The following is a 17,500-nucleotide window of genomic DNA, read 5'->3' on the forward strand; positions in this document are numbered from 1 at the left end:
AGCCGCTTGACTTGGCTAGGAGCAAAGATAACTGTTCAAGATGATGTCTTTACATGACGATAAAACAATCAATTACCTTATGAACATTAACTACGAAATATCAAATATCAAGTTGTCAAGATGAGCTAGAATGCGCCTTGCTCGGGGACAGATTTTTGGCCTATCAATTTTTTGCTCACGTGTTCACACACGTGGGCATATGGTTTACCGATGTCTGTATGTGTGTGTGTTTGTGTGTATGTGTGTCTGTCTGTATACCCGATATCTCAAGAACTGCTGAAGGGATGTCCACCAAATTTGGTACACAGCTTCAGGATCTGAATGGCAAGAACTGAAAAGGTTTTGGTGGGCGTGGCTTGGATATTAATGAAGTTATGAAAGTTTTAATTTTTGTGTCACATGGTTGTCTATGAGAGAGCTTTTGCTAACCCCGCGTATGACAAGTGAAAACATTGATTGACGAGATCGACTGTTTGAGGGCGCTGTGAAATGAGCTAGTCCAGGTTGGCTACAGCTGGACACGGTCCCTACAAGCTAATCCCCTCGTTCGCACGTTTTGACAATAGCGTTTCCCGACCGTTTGGTGGAGGGACTGTGAGCTGGATAGCTCTGGTTTCAACCACGGTCCCTCCGTGTTTCAACCTCGTATTGAACGTTAAAAATATGATATTTTATGACTCATTCAACTCACTATTCAAGATAAAATATCGTTTTGCAAATTAGCTTTACCCTTAGTGATTGATCGTTTCCCTCGCTGCTCGATCGCCAGAAATGACTTCATAGTAATCATACGTTCTCCACCTAGCGTCAGGGCATGGCATTATCACTCGCCCTGATCCCTAAATATGGAAGTGCTGATGAATAATAATTTTGGGTCGAAGGTATTGAAGTGTCCAATTAGGTTCGTGCGGAGAGTGACCTACTTCATGTACTTCTGCTGTGTTTTGATTTTGCTTCGCCGAGAAACGTGCTCTCCATTGTCATTTTTTAGTTCTAACTGTGTCAGATTAAAAAGGCGAGATTGTTCGTGAAACAAATTCCGGGATAGGCTTTGGTATGCGTACGATCGGCAGTGCATGTAGCGTACCACGCTTGTATAACTGCCGAGCTCCACCTGCATTCTCGATTGGTACAATCATGATCGTTTCAATTCCGATGAAGATGTCTTAGTTTTGCAGTCTTTTTTCCGTATGATAATCCCTACAATTCGTGTTATGGGTAGACGTAGTGACCATTTTATGATAAGTTTTCAATACTGCAAAGCTACATAGCGTCACTATCGCGTGATCAAGGTACAGCGTTGTTGAACGGGATACAGAAACTCTGCAGAGGGGGAAACAATCGTTGACATGAACAGTCAATGCACTTCAGCACGTAGTCCGCAGATTGCGGATTGAGAAAACAAACGTGTTCCAGTAAATAACGGAATATTTATATACATTAACTCGATAATAATCAAATTTCCAGCTCATCGCAAAAAATGTATTTCAAAGATTTGTCACTGACAAATACTGCACTGTACGGAAAAAACAGTCTGTAGAATAGTTCAAGTAGTACTACCCGAGACAAACACTTGTGTTGCCAATTTTGATTTCATTTCACAAACTTAATACCTCATCGAGTATCGCGTATTTGAGCCTTTGTGAAGCCATTTTATTGATATTTTCAATTTTTGTCTTGGCTTTGTTGTGGAACATGTTAAATCGTCTCCGCGGACATGTAGGCACTAGGCCGTGGTGCAAGGGTACCAGTCAAATCGCATCTTTTCCAACTCGCCCGATACCAACTCGCCCGATACAATTTTGCAATTTTTATGAGTAACTGGTATGTATAAAAACGTTTTATTTCAGATCTTAACCCTTTGCACCCTGACCCCCTGAAGTGTGTATCGCTAAATGCATTTCCTATCTATAGCGAGGGAAACTGCCCGCGTTCCATGCACCTTTTTTCCATGCCAGTGCAATGCTATCTGTGCAAAATTTGTGGCGATATGCTCCCGTGTGATGGAAAATCTCTCTTATTCTAACATGGACGTAGTTTACTTTGGACTTCGATTTCGTAAATGTGATGTCCATGCAGTGAGTTTGGGTTGGTGCGCTTAAAATATGATGCAATCTTCGCCTGCCTGCGGTCCGATATCCCGCATAAGGGATAAGACCACTAGAAAGATTGCTAGAAGCCCGTATTTCAACTCTGTTGTCGTATTTTAGTTGACTTCATTGCTTATCGGAGAGGTTTTTCCAGGATTGGAAGCCATGGCAATGTAAATCTATATCTTTCTCTGTACTGCGCCCTTTCAGTTCGCCTCTAACTCCTGAAAACATCGGTAGAAATCAAAACCACGCGGTCCATTTGCAAGCAAAGGGTTCAAAGATCATTTTCCACGTGCGGGAAAATTTGGCCATCCATGAAATTTTTCGTCTCAAAGCGTTAAAGTTGAGTGCGCGAAATTTGTGTTTTGTTTGCCAAGGACGTAAAAGCTGCCACCTGATTGGCCCAAACGATGGCATAATGTACATTGAAGATACTATGATTTAACATTATTGAAAGTCATTAAGTAGTTTTATTTCAGCCAATTCCTTATTTGCAAATGTAATGAACATTTCTAATTAGGGATATATATCTGAATTGACTCAATCAAAGTTGATGAATCTTGCCATATTTGAATACTTAATGACCTTTACCATTGATCTGTGGTGAATTTTGTTCATTATGTTGATCATAACACTTTCAATGAAGTTGCAAACATGTAGCAAAGGTTCAAGCTTGCACATAAATGCAATATATAATGAAACACGTGAGCATTTTCAGTTCATATCTGGTTGTCAAGATGAGCTAGAATGCGCCTTGCTCGGGACAGATTTTTGGCCTATCAATTTTTTTTGATCGGTTCATTCTCCCGTTCTTTTGCTTTTGCGGACTTGTTATGGAGTTTGTGTAGCAAATGAAGTCTCGACTGCTTGTTTTTGTTTGTTTGTTTGTTAATTTTGTTGTCGTCGTTGTTGTTTGTCTGTGAAAACGAAAATTAAAACCCCCTCAATGGTTCACAAGTAACAAAGCAAAGAGGCAAATTTAGATTCACGTATCGGTAAATTGTGTTTCTCTAATGCCAAAATTTGCACTATAACCCCTGATTTTTATTCTTAACTAAGAAGCAGACTGTGTTAAAGTTTTGCTGTGGAAACCTTTGAAAATACGCAATACTATTGCTCAATATGAACGGTTGGCTAGACATGCCGGTAACTCGTTATCATAATATCTTTCTGGTTGACATCAGAATTATGAAATCGATTTCTATACATGTTTTGGTGACCGCTCTTTCATAGTGTTTGTCGTTGCGAAGAATATAACTTACATCAAACTAGTGCATTCCTTGTTGGATGAGCACCAGCGGAGAGTTAAAAAAACTAAATATCCATGCATGTTTCTGTGAGAAGCATCCAATGTTACAAACATCGCTAGAACAGCATCCAATGTTACAAACATCGCTAGAACAGCATCCAATGTTACAAACATCGCCAGAAGATCATCCAATGTTACAAACATCACTAGAACAGCATCCAATGTTACAAACATCGCTAGAACAGCATCCAATGTTACAAACATCGCTAGAACATCATCCAATGTTACAAACATCGCTAGAACATCATCCAATGTTACAAACATCGCTAGAACATCATCCAATGTTACAAACATCGCTAGAACAGCATCCAATGTTACAAACATCGCTAGAACAGCATCCAATGTTACAAACATCGCTAGAACAGCATCCAATGTTACAAACATCGCCAGAAGATCACAGAAAACAGACGCGAAAGGTATTGCCCCTTTTGTAAAATGTATTCGAATAAAACGATAGTTTGGAGTGTTCGAAGCTCGAGTTCGACCACAATGTTCGTCGGTGTACTCTCGTATAATCGCTGTGCGTCTTTATGTATGGCCGAACTTTAATCAAAATTTTTATAGCATTTTATACATGTAATAAGTTTCATTCGATTTGTATGATGACATTGGCACTGACAAAATTAATACTCCCAGACCAAGTCGTAAAAAGCATTACCTAAACCCTCTGTCGACATAGTCGTCGGGTCGAAAAATACAAAATGCGTAATATGCATCAGTCACGTCGCTCTGACAGTCGTTATATGACGCGTTCTGATTAAATATCTCGCCTGTAAAAGTGCCATAACTCCGGGTTACATCGAATATGTCAATCAAACAGAGTTATTCAATTTGTTGTAACAACGAAAATAGATACGCGAGATCACTCACTACCAATCAACGCATTTATAAAACCGATTGGGTTTGAAATTTGTAAGACATTATTTTTTGAGCGATTGGATGGACCCTATTGGACGCTCGCGCCACAATCAGACGCGATGGTAACCTGAATATTTACGGTGCAGCAAGAACGATTGTCAGAACAAGTATGCTGAAAATACCTTTGTTCGGCCATGTTCTGTGATTTATATCGTATAGAGATGCCACGACAGCCCAGAGATCTCGCAGAATTGATTTTGCTTTTTAAGATTAATTGAAGGAACCGATTGATACAATTCACGCGAGGTTTAAATCACTGTTTGGAAATATTCTTCTTTCTTCTAATTTCCGGCGCCATGCAGTCTTTTCATATTGACATAAATCATCATTCTAGGAAAAAAAAAGTAAATTTCCCTTTATTCAACTTTACCATTTCATTCAGGTTTTTCGCTTTCATTTTTAACGACATTTGTCAAGTATTGGTCGCGAATGGAAAGTGCGCCGTTCGATTATTGCGTACATGATTGAAAAAAAAAGTTTGATGTAATTACTGCAATTCTGAAAATTCTGTGAAAACGCGTCGTCGTCAACCATCGAACATTGAACATTTAATGGAACATTCAAGCCGCCTCCAATATGGCGAAACCAATCGGATAATGATAATCATTACAATGCTGCTGCTGCTGCTACTGATGATGATGATGATGATGATGATGATGATGATGATGATGATGATGATGATGATGATGATAATGGTGATGATGATGATGATGATGATGATGATGATGATGATGATGATGATGATGATGATAATGATAGTGGTGGTGTTGGTGGTGGTGGTGGTGGTGGTGGTGGTGATGGTGGTGATGATGATGATTGTTGTTTGTTTGGTTATTTGTTCCTGTTCTTATTATTGTTGGAGATTTCAACTTGTAAGGCTTTGAGTATGGGACGTTTATATACGTGGAACGACGTGAAATGTCTGTGTTCTGTTTCAAATCTGTCCTTCATTGTCCCAAGGTAGGCTAACCATCGAAATTAATCGTTATCAACGGCAGGATGTACTTTCTTGCATATATTATACTACATTTACCTTGCCCATAAGCACAGTTGAATATCACGTGACTTTACCGCCGTCTACAGCACAATACGATATTCAAGATGTAACTCCAGAGACCTTCCATAAAAGCTGGCGGTTCGTGGAAGGACGAAAATGTGAGGTTGTTCAACCAATACTCATCGACCCCCAAGAGAAAAGATCCGTGTTCAACACAATACCTAGCTTAAACCTCGCAACATCTTCAGGTAATAGGTAATGTTTTTACAACCGAAAGCCATGAAAGATGAGTCATCGAGAACAGCCATTCCAATATATCTGCTAAGCCTACGATAAGACATCAGTTAGCATTTACAATGCTCTGGAGCCCAACAGCGTGGAGTGTTTTACGTCAACCTGGTGCAGTAACAGTCCTTGCATATTATGAGTGCTAAATTTTAAACCGACTTTGCTGCTTTAAATTTCTTTCATACAAATATCAAAAAAGCTTTCAGCATTTGACATTCGAACTCCCGAACTTAGGCTTGCAAACAAAAAATGTCAAAAAACACAACTATACGGCAGTGTGAACAGAGTGTTTGTGTGTATAAGGGAAGGAACGATACAAAACGCTGAAGCCAGTTCGTCAAAACACGTTAAGGATGACTTTCCGGTTGATACTCAGAGTGAAATGCATTTCACTATAATTTAAATCGTGAAAACAAAGTAGGCAATAGCAATGCTAGCTTGCAGCGGCACTTTCATATGGTCAAGTATGAATACTAATGAGACGCCACCAACGTATCTTGGAGTGACAATCGTTTGAATGGAATATTATACATATAAGTGTTTGGCTAACCAAAACGCAATTTGCAAACACACATCACTGCAGTCATTCATGCACTCGATTTCCTCATTGACATGTAGAGCCGGGGTCAAAAGTCAATCGATATAACTTCCAAAAGTGGACTTCTTTCATCCTCGGGATCACAAACCGAATTCTGATGTTCGTTCATATGGAGTCTATTAAGGTACATGTACGGACTATCTGATGATCTCTGTCGCCTTCTTTGCATCGACAGCGGTGATACCACTTGCCGTCATCCGTTAACAGTACATTTTTGTAATATTTCAGTCTCGATGTATTTAACACAATGTCACTGCAATTACAGAAACAACCATCTTCTATAGCGACTTCTATAAGACTGTTTGAAAGTCCCGCCGCAGCCAGCATCGCTATGTACGAAACCGGCCGATATTTCTGATCAAAAACTAAGTCTTGAATCTCTCGATTCTAAAACCTTAGAATTTAATTTAATCTTCAATAAAAACACATCAAAGCCAGTCATCATGAAAACAAAGTTATGATAACCAACGTTTTCTGTAACCTAGATAGCGGTATGATTTATCTTTCTACGGAATCACTGTAATTATATTTCGGCGAACTTTGTAGCCAGCAATAAAATACGATATTTCTCCTTTCTCTTCGCCAAGAATGTTTCTCGTTAATTTTTGCAATCGTTTGGGAAAACTCTTCTTGGAAGCGGCTGCGCTTCTTCGGTTTAACTTTTTAATAAGAAATCTTGCTATGAATGATGTACCTCATATTATCAATACCGGGTTACGAGAATCGGATTATTCAAGCCACAGCGTTTTCTTTGTACATTGTGATTTATATCTCAGACACGCCGATGGCTTTAACTTTAATCAGCGGGAGATAAGTTGCGGATGCAGTGAACTGTCGGCCCGGCATATAGTTGCCAACGATGGGAAGCAGCTCGCAAGGCTGCATCTGATTGGTAGCTCGTCATTATTTACGGTCTGGAACCAGGATGTCCTCTTCTTGATTGGTTGTTTGGAAATAATTCAAAAGTGTAATAAGCGAACAATCAGTGTCAGCCAGCTATTGTACTAAGGAGGATGTAATGAACGTCTGCAGAACATATTTATTGAACAACTCGAAATTCAGCTATTGTGCGTTGTTTTAGTACCGGCCTCGTGTGCCGACGCAACTTTCTACTTTGATGACAATGATATTGTACGTGGGAAGCAGATAATAAATTCATTTCATATGAATGGGCTTCCAGAATTTCATGTAACTGTTATTAAACGTCTAACGAGAAACAATAGTGTACACGTCTTTCATCGAAGAGGAGTTCGGTCGGTGCGTGGAAATGTACGACATGATACAAGTTCGGGCGGTGTTTGAAACGCTGAGAAAGGTTTGAGCTGATTAAAACTCGGTTATTACAACCGCCTTTATTGATGTAAGCAAGATAATTTGGAGACTTTACAACCCGCAAGCGTTTAATACGCTTGGATGGTCCATCCATGACATAAGGCCATATCCGCCAAGGAAATGTATTTCCTTAAGATTTAACCTCTTCAGGGCAGGATGACCGACTTTCGCATACGACATATCTAAATTCAACCAAGCACGACTCGAAAACTCCCAGTGCCTCTTCTAAAGGGATAAAATCTCTTTCTTTTGGTAGGCTGTTTGAGTCAAGAAAAAAATGTAAAATATACCCTTTTAAATCAACCATGGATATTTTTCCATGCATGATACGATACGTGTCGCCCACGACGAAGTTTGTGGTTAGGTAAAGTAGCGTCTAGCCAGGCTCGTCTAGCCGATGCGTTAGATATCATGTTTTGTTAAAGGGACATAAGCTGTAACTTGTGGCAAGTTTTTCAGTATTCTGCATCTGTATATCAACTACCGTATCTGAATCTAATCCGTCTGTCATGCTGAAATTTCGAATATTCTTTTCATCAACACAGCTTGCATGTGTGTAGTGATCATTGTTTATTGTTTACAAATGAATTCTAGTCTGGACTTAATACAATTTTCAACAATAACAATGGAGACTATACTCATATACGGTAGGTTGTGTTGATATGCTAAATACTTGGCATTAAATTACAGTTTAGGGATTCAATGCAGAAAGTGTAGGGAAACCACAACACAAAAGTTCTGAAAAAATAGCCAAATGATACAGCCTATGGAGCTTTAACCAAACCTGTCCTTAAGCGAGGCTGAGGGTGTAGCTGGACCAATCTCTCAGTGAGCATTAAAATGCTGAGAAAAAATCGACTGGTAAAATAAAACACCCCCCCCCCCCAAAAAAAAAAAAAAAAATTAAGATAAAAAAATTCATGGAGAGCGGTTTTTATTTAAAATGATTCTGGGTTTTTCGCGACGAACGTGAATCCTCGCTACGAAAACATTTCTTTTGAAGTAGTCATACGGAATAACCTTGAACTGATACTGAACAGTTTGAAGGTGATTTTGTCTACGAAAAGAAACAATATTTCCTTCATGAAGGACTCTATCCTCGTTCAAGCATTATTTCTTTTCCATATTGCCGCAGAGATACACTCGTCCTACATGTTGTGCGCTGGATATACACCTATCCGTGTTACATGATATGCAGAAGTGTTCGTCAGACATTTTAAGACTGTTTCCATGGGTTCTTGGTGAGACTATGAGAAAAACAGTCTCGTGTCGTGACAGTGACGGTTGTTCAGAGAAGCCAGAGTTTGAAGAACGGTTTAGCGCGCTGTATGAGTGCGCACTGAAAACAATTTACAGAAATTTCCCGCCCCCGTCAGACAAGTACTATTCCATCAATACATTTATTCACCTTCTCTATTTTTTGACAAATTTATATTCCGCAATCAAAAACAGCTACAACAACCAAAACAACAACCAAAACAACAACAACGACAATATAAATATTAATAATAATAATAATAATAATAATAATAATAATAACGACAACAACAAAAACAATAAGAATAATAAATATTTTTATTGTTGTTGTTGTTGTTGTTGTTGTTGTTGTTGTTGTTGTTGTTGTTGTAGTATTGGATTCTCATGTTCGCTTTTTGTGCATCTTTTAGATTTTTTATATTACTGTCGTTTTACTTTTCATTTTTCACTGGTCCTCCCTAGAAATCAGTCTTTATGACTAATAATAATAATAATAATAATAATAATAATAATAATAATAATAATAATAGTTTGTAACAGCAACTTGTCAGAGTAAGCGTTCTTAAGTACTTTGATATGAAAATGAAATCGCTCTGATGAAGCGTTGTCCAAGAAGTAAACGCAGATCCTATACCAGATTTTCATCTTCCTTGGTAAAGACGATAGGAGCGCAGTGTAGAATTTTCAAGACTGCCTTTCTCAACTCTGAATTTCGTACATGTGTATCGAGAGATAGCGATTATGTTATCGTATTTCAAATCATTTCTGACACAAAAGTATCTGTTTTCGTCGAATTGATATCACCGAGGGGATATTTAGCCTCAAGGTGTTCTTTGCTATCTCCATTGTGCCGGAGAGAGCGCAGAAGAAAAATTATAATGGCAATGGATTACAAGATGTGATGTTTCAAGGCGGAGGCATAAACAAAAATTATCACCTCCTGAAAATGTATGTCTAGTTAGTTCGAAGATGGCAAGCAAAGCGTTTCATCTGTAGATGTCGCTCTATATTAAAGGGACATTGTCATAAAGTTATTTCCCAGTACCCAAAGGAATATAACGATTTCAAGGAGCGGTCGCAGATTGAATTCAGAGACAAGGATTGGGTGAAATATTTTGTGCCGATGGTTTTGTAGCTCACCTGGCCGCAAAGGACGACAAAAAAATCCGCCGCCCGCGGGCACTGGCCCATTTCCAGGGCCGATATACACCAGGGTCGTGAGTACCGTGAGTACGTTTACACTCAAGAACGTGATTTTAATGTCACGTGATAGGATTTTGTCCAATCGGTGACAGGCGCCGTGAACTTGATTACAATCCTTGATGTGGTTGTTCTGTCTCTTTGCATCGGTGCTCATTCATGACCACTAGAGACTGATGATTGAGTTATTCAACGTAACGTTGTAGATTTCTGTTAAAGATGATGCATTGGAGTGACTCAAGGACTGAGAGGAAGATAATCATTATCTCCTCAAGACGTACGCAAACCTCTGTACCGATAGATTTTTCTTTTTCATCGATAGAAATTGCCAAACCCGTAGCGTGCGTGCACTTTGATAAAAGGGCCAGTGTCAGCTGATCTAACCGATATGTTTTCTCGCAAATTGTTACAGGTTGTCGGGCAATTTCTCGATGCTAGACTTGTGAATTGGGCGAAACTGCTTGTAAATGTCTCGTTAGGCACTTGAGAGCAAAACATTCCGAATGCTCTGGGAACTCTAGATCGCTTTAATGTGTTACCTCGGGTTTTTTTGAATTCGCTAATGGTACAGCACCTCGTTTTCTCTCTTCAATTTACACAACCTTTCCAATATATCCCCTTCTCCGTGGCTCTAAATTTCTTTTCAGTGGTTCAGAGTTTAATACGAAATATTTATGTCAGAGGCGCGTAATTGATAAAAGTGTCGCTTCGAGAGCCTCGTCGAGGCGCAGGTAAACGTTTTACGGATGCATGGACGGCGACCTACTGTTAAAATCTGTATACAGATGCTGCTCACCGTGCATTGAAGATGTCCGCAAATCGCTCTCGTTTGACAGCTTTTACCCAGTGCTATATACTTCTGGGATTGATTATCGTGCAACTTAAAAAAATGCAAATCCACCCAGGGTTGAACTCAGTCACGGTGGCGAATAATGACAGCATGAAGGAGGTAATGATTCACCGGCTGTTTACAACCTTGCCAGTTATATTTCTGTACCAGTTGACAGAAGGGAAGAGGTAACAAAATTGGGTTACACATCTGCGATTCAGATCCCGCGAACGTCCCTTTATTTTCAATGTGTTATCGTTTAAAGTCAACACAGAAAACAGTCCAAATTACATTGGCAGCTTGAATCAAGCCAAGACCTAGTATTTTTGGCGTATGTTCAAGATCAGCGGGTTACATTTGTGGCGAACAACGTGTTGTCGCATGCAATAACTGTTTACCAATACATCCCGTTGAAGGGGACTTCGTGATGGCACGTTACGTATTTTCACGACTTGAGTGATGGTGCCAACATACGGAGTTTCCACCAGTACGGGAGAGCTGAGGCCCAGGCCGAACGATTCAAATTGTGTGTAAAAACTCTGTAAAAATGGATCAAGGTACTTACCGGAGACAAGAGTGAACAGGATTGAGAGCACTCCCAGCAAAAACACGTTATCGAATTCCATTACTCTTTCTGGGCTGTATTCGTGGATTAAATAAGCCGGGTGGAACGGTGTATAAACTCTTCGCTAGTGGCTGTTGCAGTTTACCTATGCAGGGAGACATTAAACATGTACATCAGGGTTGATATGTAGGTAATGCTGGAAGACGTTGGTACATATATGACCCCTCGTCTTAAAACAACGGGGAAACAAAAATCGCAATCTCTATGCGGAGTCTCGATATTCCAAGTCAACCGTCAACCTAGTGACAGACATACCGTGAAACCACCGTTAAGATACGCACTTTTCATTGAGCTGTTACGGTGTACGTGTCAGTGACGCAATGAACATCGGAAATGCCGAAACACCAATCCCTGCTCGACAAGAACGCTCGCACTCCCTGACAGCGCATGTTTCTATGACTATATAAACTCGTCGCACAATTTCGATTCTTGTTTTTTCTCCCTACCTAGGGAGTCGTCAACGGACGATTCACACACAAAATGCATCGGCCTATTAATATTAGAGTTCCACGAGCGAAAAAAAATTCTTCCTGTTTATGGCCGATGCTTTTCATGCCGAGCGTGTCTTCTGTATCTCGTATATTTGAACGCATTACAACGTAATCTTGGTGCCGATTTCATAGATAGAACAAGTAGTTGAAAGCCATGTTTACTTTGTTTCTTGGCTAGCTTTTAAACATACCGCTTTGCAATTACCAGATAGCGTCCCAATTTCTGACAATATTAGATCAAATTGCCAACTGGGACGCACTCAATTATTTACTCTTAGAATTGATTTTTTCTCCTTCTTCTGATCTTTAGATACCAGTCCATTTTTTATGTATACATTTATATTTTTCAGTAGAGGCAACACGAATGCTTTCCGTGCAGCTAGCGATGCGACTAGAAATTTATGAAAATGTTGCCGTCGACATTTGACTCTTACACAGCGTGAGGACTTCAACAGCGGTTGCCATGAGAACGACATGAAAACGTTGCCGCTCAATGAGTTGGAAAGTGATGAGAATATCAGATGGCGTTGTGAATTTCAGAAACACCAGAAATATGCAACAGACGCTGTCCGTTTCAATTAGTTGCAATCTGCATCGAGCAGGCACTCTGTAAAGAGAGACGCCCGAAGTCGAGAATTTCCTTCGCTGTTCCAAAGTTCAGGAGTCGTCAACGATGAGTTAGCTACCAACCACGGTCGTAAGATTTAAAGCCCCACTAGCTGTAACTCTTGAAATTTGTTGACCTCAAAATATGTTCCTATTCTCTCCTGGTTTTCTCTGAATTCCACCCTCTGATGAAGGAGTATGGGCTTTTACTGCATTATGAAACAATTCCTTTGTGAAACATTCGACAAATTCAAATTTCAAGTCATTTTGATTTCCCGCTATTTTCAAAAATTGGTAATATTAAAAAGGAAACAGAACATACAATGTCACAGTTGAAAACATTCACCCCTATGCATTACATTGGACTACTCTGTGCAGTTTATGTGAACATTTCAGTGCAGATCTGCATGGGGCAGTGATTTAGTGTTTGGGCAAACATTTAACCGCAGTGTAATCTTTATCTTGTTCAAAACTGCATATACAGTTCTAGTGGGTAGTGAATAGTAAGTGTATACACACACCTAAATTAGTACATTCTCACAAACTTATTTTAGCTTAAAAGTAAAATCATAAAAATGATGCTAAAAGATACAGCTTGTGGGGCTTTAATGCAGTCTTGGAGTATGTCGATTTCTACACTTCGGAGCTGAGCATTTCAAATTTAAAGGCATTGTGTTATACTCTTTGACTTTGAAACTTGGAAATGAAAATAATTGTACGATGGTCAATGGATCCAATCTAAACCGACCAAGGGTCATTCAGTTCGTGATGAGATGCTAAATTTTCTTCGTTCTGCCTAGGGGGAGATTGGAATATGGCATCACCGGCTAAGATATTGTAAGTAGGAGCGAAACTAGAAAAAAGCAGACTCCGTTTAGCAAAATTAGAAGAGCTCATAGGTCCCTCGGTCTGGAGATACCTGTCCTACCCATTTATAAAGTACATTGGTTTGTCTCTGCAATTTTCCCCGCATGAATACGAGTGTCGCTAGTATCACAGATGTTATTGTTGAGGTAGGTTAGTAAACGGACGCCAAGGTTGCTCTGTTTTCAGATTAAATTTCCGTTCGATGTTCAATAAAAGGAAGAGGGAGCGAAAACGTGAACACAAATGCAGTCTTTCATTCGATATCAAACACAAGAACCGTATGGTACACGAGATATTGGATGATTCAGATGACAAATGTGGAACAAAGCAGACGACTCAGTTGCATAGTGATGAGCCGCCCCTTTGTCGCCGAGCTCCTTCAACAAACCAAGTGTTACAACGAACAAGAAATAAAAGCCTTCGTTCCGCTTTCTGACATGCAACCTGATCCGCTTCGTTTGCTTTGGGTCCCAATGAGCGGAGATATTGGTCTTATTAAACATTTGTCGGCGATCACTGTGAAGGGACGTCAGGCATTCGTTCCGCTTGAGTCTCGCGATTGTAGCGATAGAAGTCGCGGTATGATTTTGTGACACGACGGCATGAAAGAGCACGCTGACCCGTCGGTTCATGCTAGATGAAATCGTTCCTACAGACTTGCAATATGCATGATATGCTGAACGTTTGATGTGAAGCGGACGACTTTCATGACTTACTTATACTCTCATAACAACGGTGTTGCAATGATTGCCGATGCTGATTTTCCTGTTGACGACGTCGAAGATGGAGATGATGGCAGTGGTAACAAGGCAAAGGAGGAGGAGGGACGTATCAGTGATGATAATGGTGATGATGGTGGAGGGGTCATGATGCTAATGATAACGATGATGATGATGATGATGATGATGATGATGATGATGATGATGATGGTGCTGGTGCTGGTGCTGGTGGTAGTGGTGGTGGTGGTGTAGTGGTGGTAGGGATGGCGATTATTATGAATGATGATGATGATGATGATGATGATGATGATGATGATGATGATGATGATGATGATGATGATTGTTGTGGCTATGGCGGTGGTGGTTGTGGTGATAATTAGGGTGGTGGTTCTGCCGGTGAGTTTATTTTAACATTTTTGCTCATTACTGTTTTTCTATGATCTGCTCGGAATGCATAACTATGGCATTCAATCGAATAACACCGACTTTCTTAAAAGCAACAGAAAAAAAAAACAAACAAACGAGCATCCATATGTATATTCTAAGATTTTCATGAAATAATTTCTGGTATTTTGCGGCTCGCACGTGGCGGGTCATTAAGAAGGGAGGGGAGAGGCGGAAAGAATACAGACTTGCAGACAGTCAAACAAGACTAAGACACTGTCACTAACTACGGGCAGACGTACGAACAGCTCAAATGTCAAAAATCATATAGCGAACCATCAATATCTATGTTACATATACGAGCGTAATGTGGCCCACCATGTGTATATGCCTATACCTTTAACCCATTGCTAATTGCTCTCTCATTTGACGAACATTATAAACACGACAGCAGCAGGCACTGATGGCCCTGCTGTTGAAATGTCTCAAACAGGGCCAGACGAAACAGTGAATGGTTAAAACCTGTCGCCTTGCAATGACATCCTTTGCCTGGCTTGACATTTACTGTGGTTATTTTTGTTTTACAAGATGAGTTATTTGTGTTTCTCTGGTGGCAGAAATAGTATGAGTGCTCGGTTGTCAAACGCCAATTCGAGTCTTGCTGACAGACATAACATGTCTCAACTTCGATGACACACCCCTGCCCGACCCGAATATATACAGAAAGTTACGCTAAGTAATGTGTCAGTGATACATGCAAGCATAGACCAAGGTTCTCATTACGGTGCGATGACAAAATGCAACAGAAAAATAAACAACATTCTTACAAGAAATGAATGGATAAAGCAAATTGTACGGAGAAATTGAGACTTTGATGCTTTGCAATACTGCCCCTCAGCGAACCCAAAGCATTGTGAGACGAAAGAAATGATGACACCATTTTTCGTGTGTCCATCATTCTTGAAGGTAAAATATCACGTGAACGTTGCATTCAGTCTTTTGAATACGCAATTACTGCAGAATCATTAAGGTGGGGCCGTCGTCGGAACTCATCTTAAAGGTTGCCAGGGACCCCTACGACCGATGTAAACACTGTATCTACGGTGCGTTGGCGATTGATGAAAGTTAAAACATGTTTTTTAACATAGACATCGTAAAAATGTTTAAATGTTGCAGCTATGTTGACTTAATGCATCTAGATATCATGCATGAAATACATTGTTTGTAAACAAGAAAATCGCACACGCGCAGTGCCGACGACTGCTTCCCTTTAATGTTTGTAGGCATGATGATACCATTATGAACTGGAGGGACAGTGTGAACGGAAATGTACACGGGGGTCCCTGAAACTTTGCTCAAAGACGAACAACCCCATTACCTGTCGACTGAAATTTTCTGTGACCACTCATACAGAGTATATCATTTCCAATGGTTCGATGGAATTAAACTCCACTAATGCTACGGATACGTGATCAGAGACCTGACTAAATTTGACGTCACTGATACGACCTAGCGGCAGAGCACCAAAGGGAAACCAATGTACTGCGCATATATTGGGTCAAACACACACGATAAGAATAGAACTGAACGGCAAAGCGATCGAAACGGAGATCTTAGACGCCGCCCAATGACAAACCAGGCGACATCTGCTGTTGAAGGGGATCATAAGTTCGTCATATCTCTGTATAAATATGTAAAACTGTTTGACATCACTGGGTGGGAACAAAGGTGCGACCTTTATAAAGTTGAAGTGATCGAGGGTTCAGATGAGTGTACTGGATTATCGTGAAAAGTTACCCAGAAACCGAAGTGAAATTAAATCCAGAGGTAATCGCCTTATTGTCGCGTAAACCGTTACAGAGCGACGCCACCAACTTCAAGAGGCAGTGACTGATGCCCGGGTCACAATGGTTGCCAAAAACGATGACACCACAAAAACACGCTGGCAGTTAGGTAGAATGTGCCTCGGGGACAGATATTTGGACTCTTAAACTTTACAATTTATTTCTTATATACCACTTGTAGGGGTTCATTTTAAAGCTCTTGGTGCAAGAAAACTTTTCACCGGCTTAGTTTTTCGAATTTCGAAAATGTTATTTTTCTCTGTAGAGTTCACACGTACACAGGGATGGCGACCATTTTGAATTTTAAATATCGACATTTTGGGTTTTTGGTTTCTCTAGTACAAAGATTTGCACTATTATACCCTCGATTTTTATTCTTGATTTTGAAAGAAAATGGATGAAAGATTCCTCAGGGAAAATTTCAGCAAAAGTCTTTCACTTTCGAGGCGCATACTACCTTAACCTTACAACCGCTGTAATTTTAGCTTCTCATGTAATTGCAAGACTGGTCGCAGATTTCCCTTAATACCAGAAATTATGACCCCAGCCGCATACAATAATAGTTTTCATCTCAAAAGTTATCATAACCTTTAGGTGTCGTCACATTGTACGGTGAAATTCAACCGGCATTGTAAAGTATATCCGGTGCAGGGAAAACATTCTTCGTGCACACTCAAGCGTGTGCGCAGCGATTTCTTTTCAGTTTTTAATCTAAAAATATGAATGGACTCAAACGGGTTTGGCTTGCTGTTTTTACGATGTACTGAAGAATTCTGTACCTTCGGGCTATCACGGTCGAAGCTGGCGTATTGACGGTGCGATAGAAGCATTTGTAGGTCCATGGTAAGATCCACTTGTATGCCGTTTACAATCAGACGAGTAAATTTCTAAGAACAGATTTTCAGCTGTTCTGAAGGCCGCCATACACGATCACCATATAAGGAATATGGTATCTGGTAATATTGCAAGTAAGTCAAGGTGTGATTCAGGGAGTAGCTCCTACAGGTTATATGTCCAATTAGATGTCGAATCATGGTCACTTTCACTATTGCAAAAACTAAATTAGATAACAATTTACGATAAAAGATGCTTCCCGCAGAAATGAAAGGTAGTTTAAAACACGAAATTGCAATAAGTAGGCAT

General features: G+C 40.1%; 1 protein-coding gene across 3 annotated transcripts in view; it reads right to left on the reverse strand.

The window, feature by feature from the left end:
* Positions 1-17,500, reverse strand: part of LOC139152442 (uncharacterized) — a 100,265-nt gene that overhangs the window by 19,426 nt on the left and 63,339 nt on the right. The window contains exons 1-2 of one of the 3 annotated variants that reach the window (XM_070725551.1): positions 11,702-11,874; positions 11,387-11,531 (exon numbers count right to left, since the gene is read on the reverse strand). In XM_070725551.1, the coding sequence (XP_070581652.1) occupies positions 11,387-11,447 (61 nt within the window). In that variant the 5' untranslated portion in view covers positions 11,448-11,531; positions 11,702-11,874. Of the gene's footprint in view, positions 1-11,386; positions 11,532-11,701; positions 11,875-17,500 lie in introns of those variants that run through there. The other 2 variants (XM_070725553.1, XM_070725550.1) reach the window with 2 other exon arrangements.

The sequence above is a fragment of the Ptychodera flava genome, chromosome 16 (assembly GCF_041260155.1).
Source record: "Ptychodera flava strain L36383 chromosome 16, AS_Pfla_20210202, whole genome shotgun sequence".
Classification (NCBI taxonomy): Eukaryota; Metazoa; Hemichordata; class Enteropneusta; family Ptychoderidae; genus Ptychodera; species Ptychodera flava.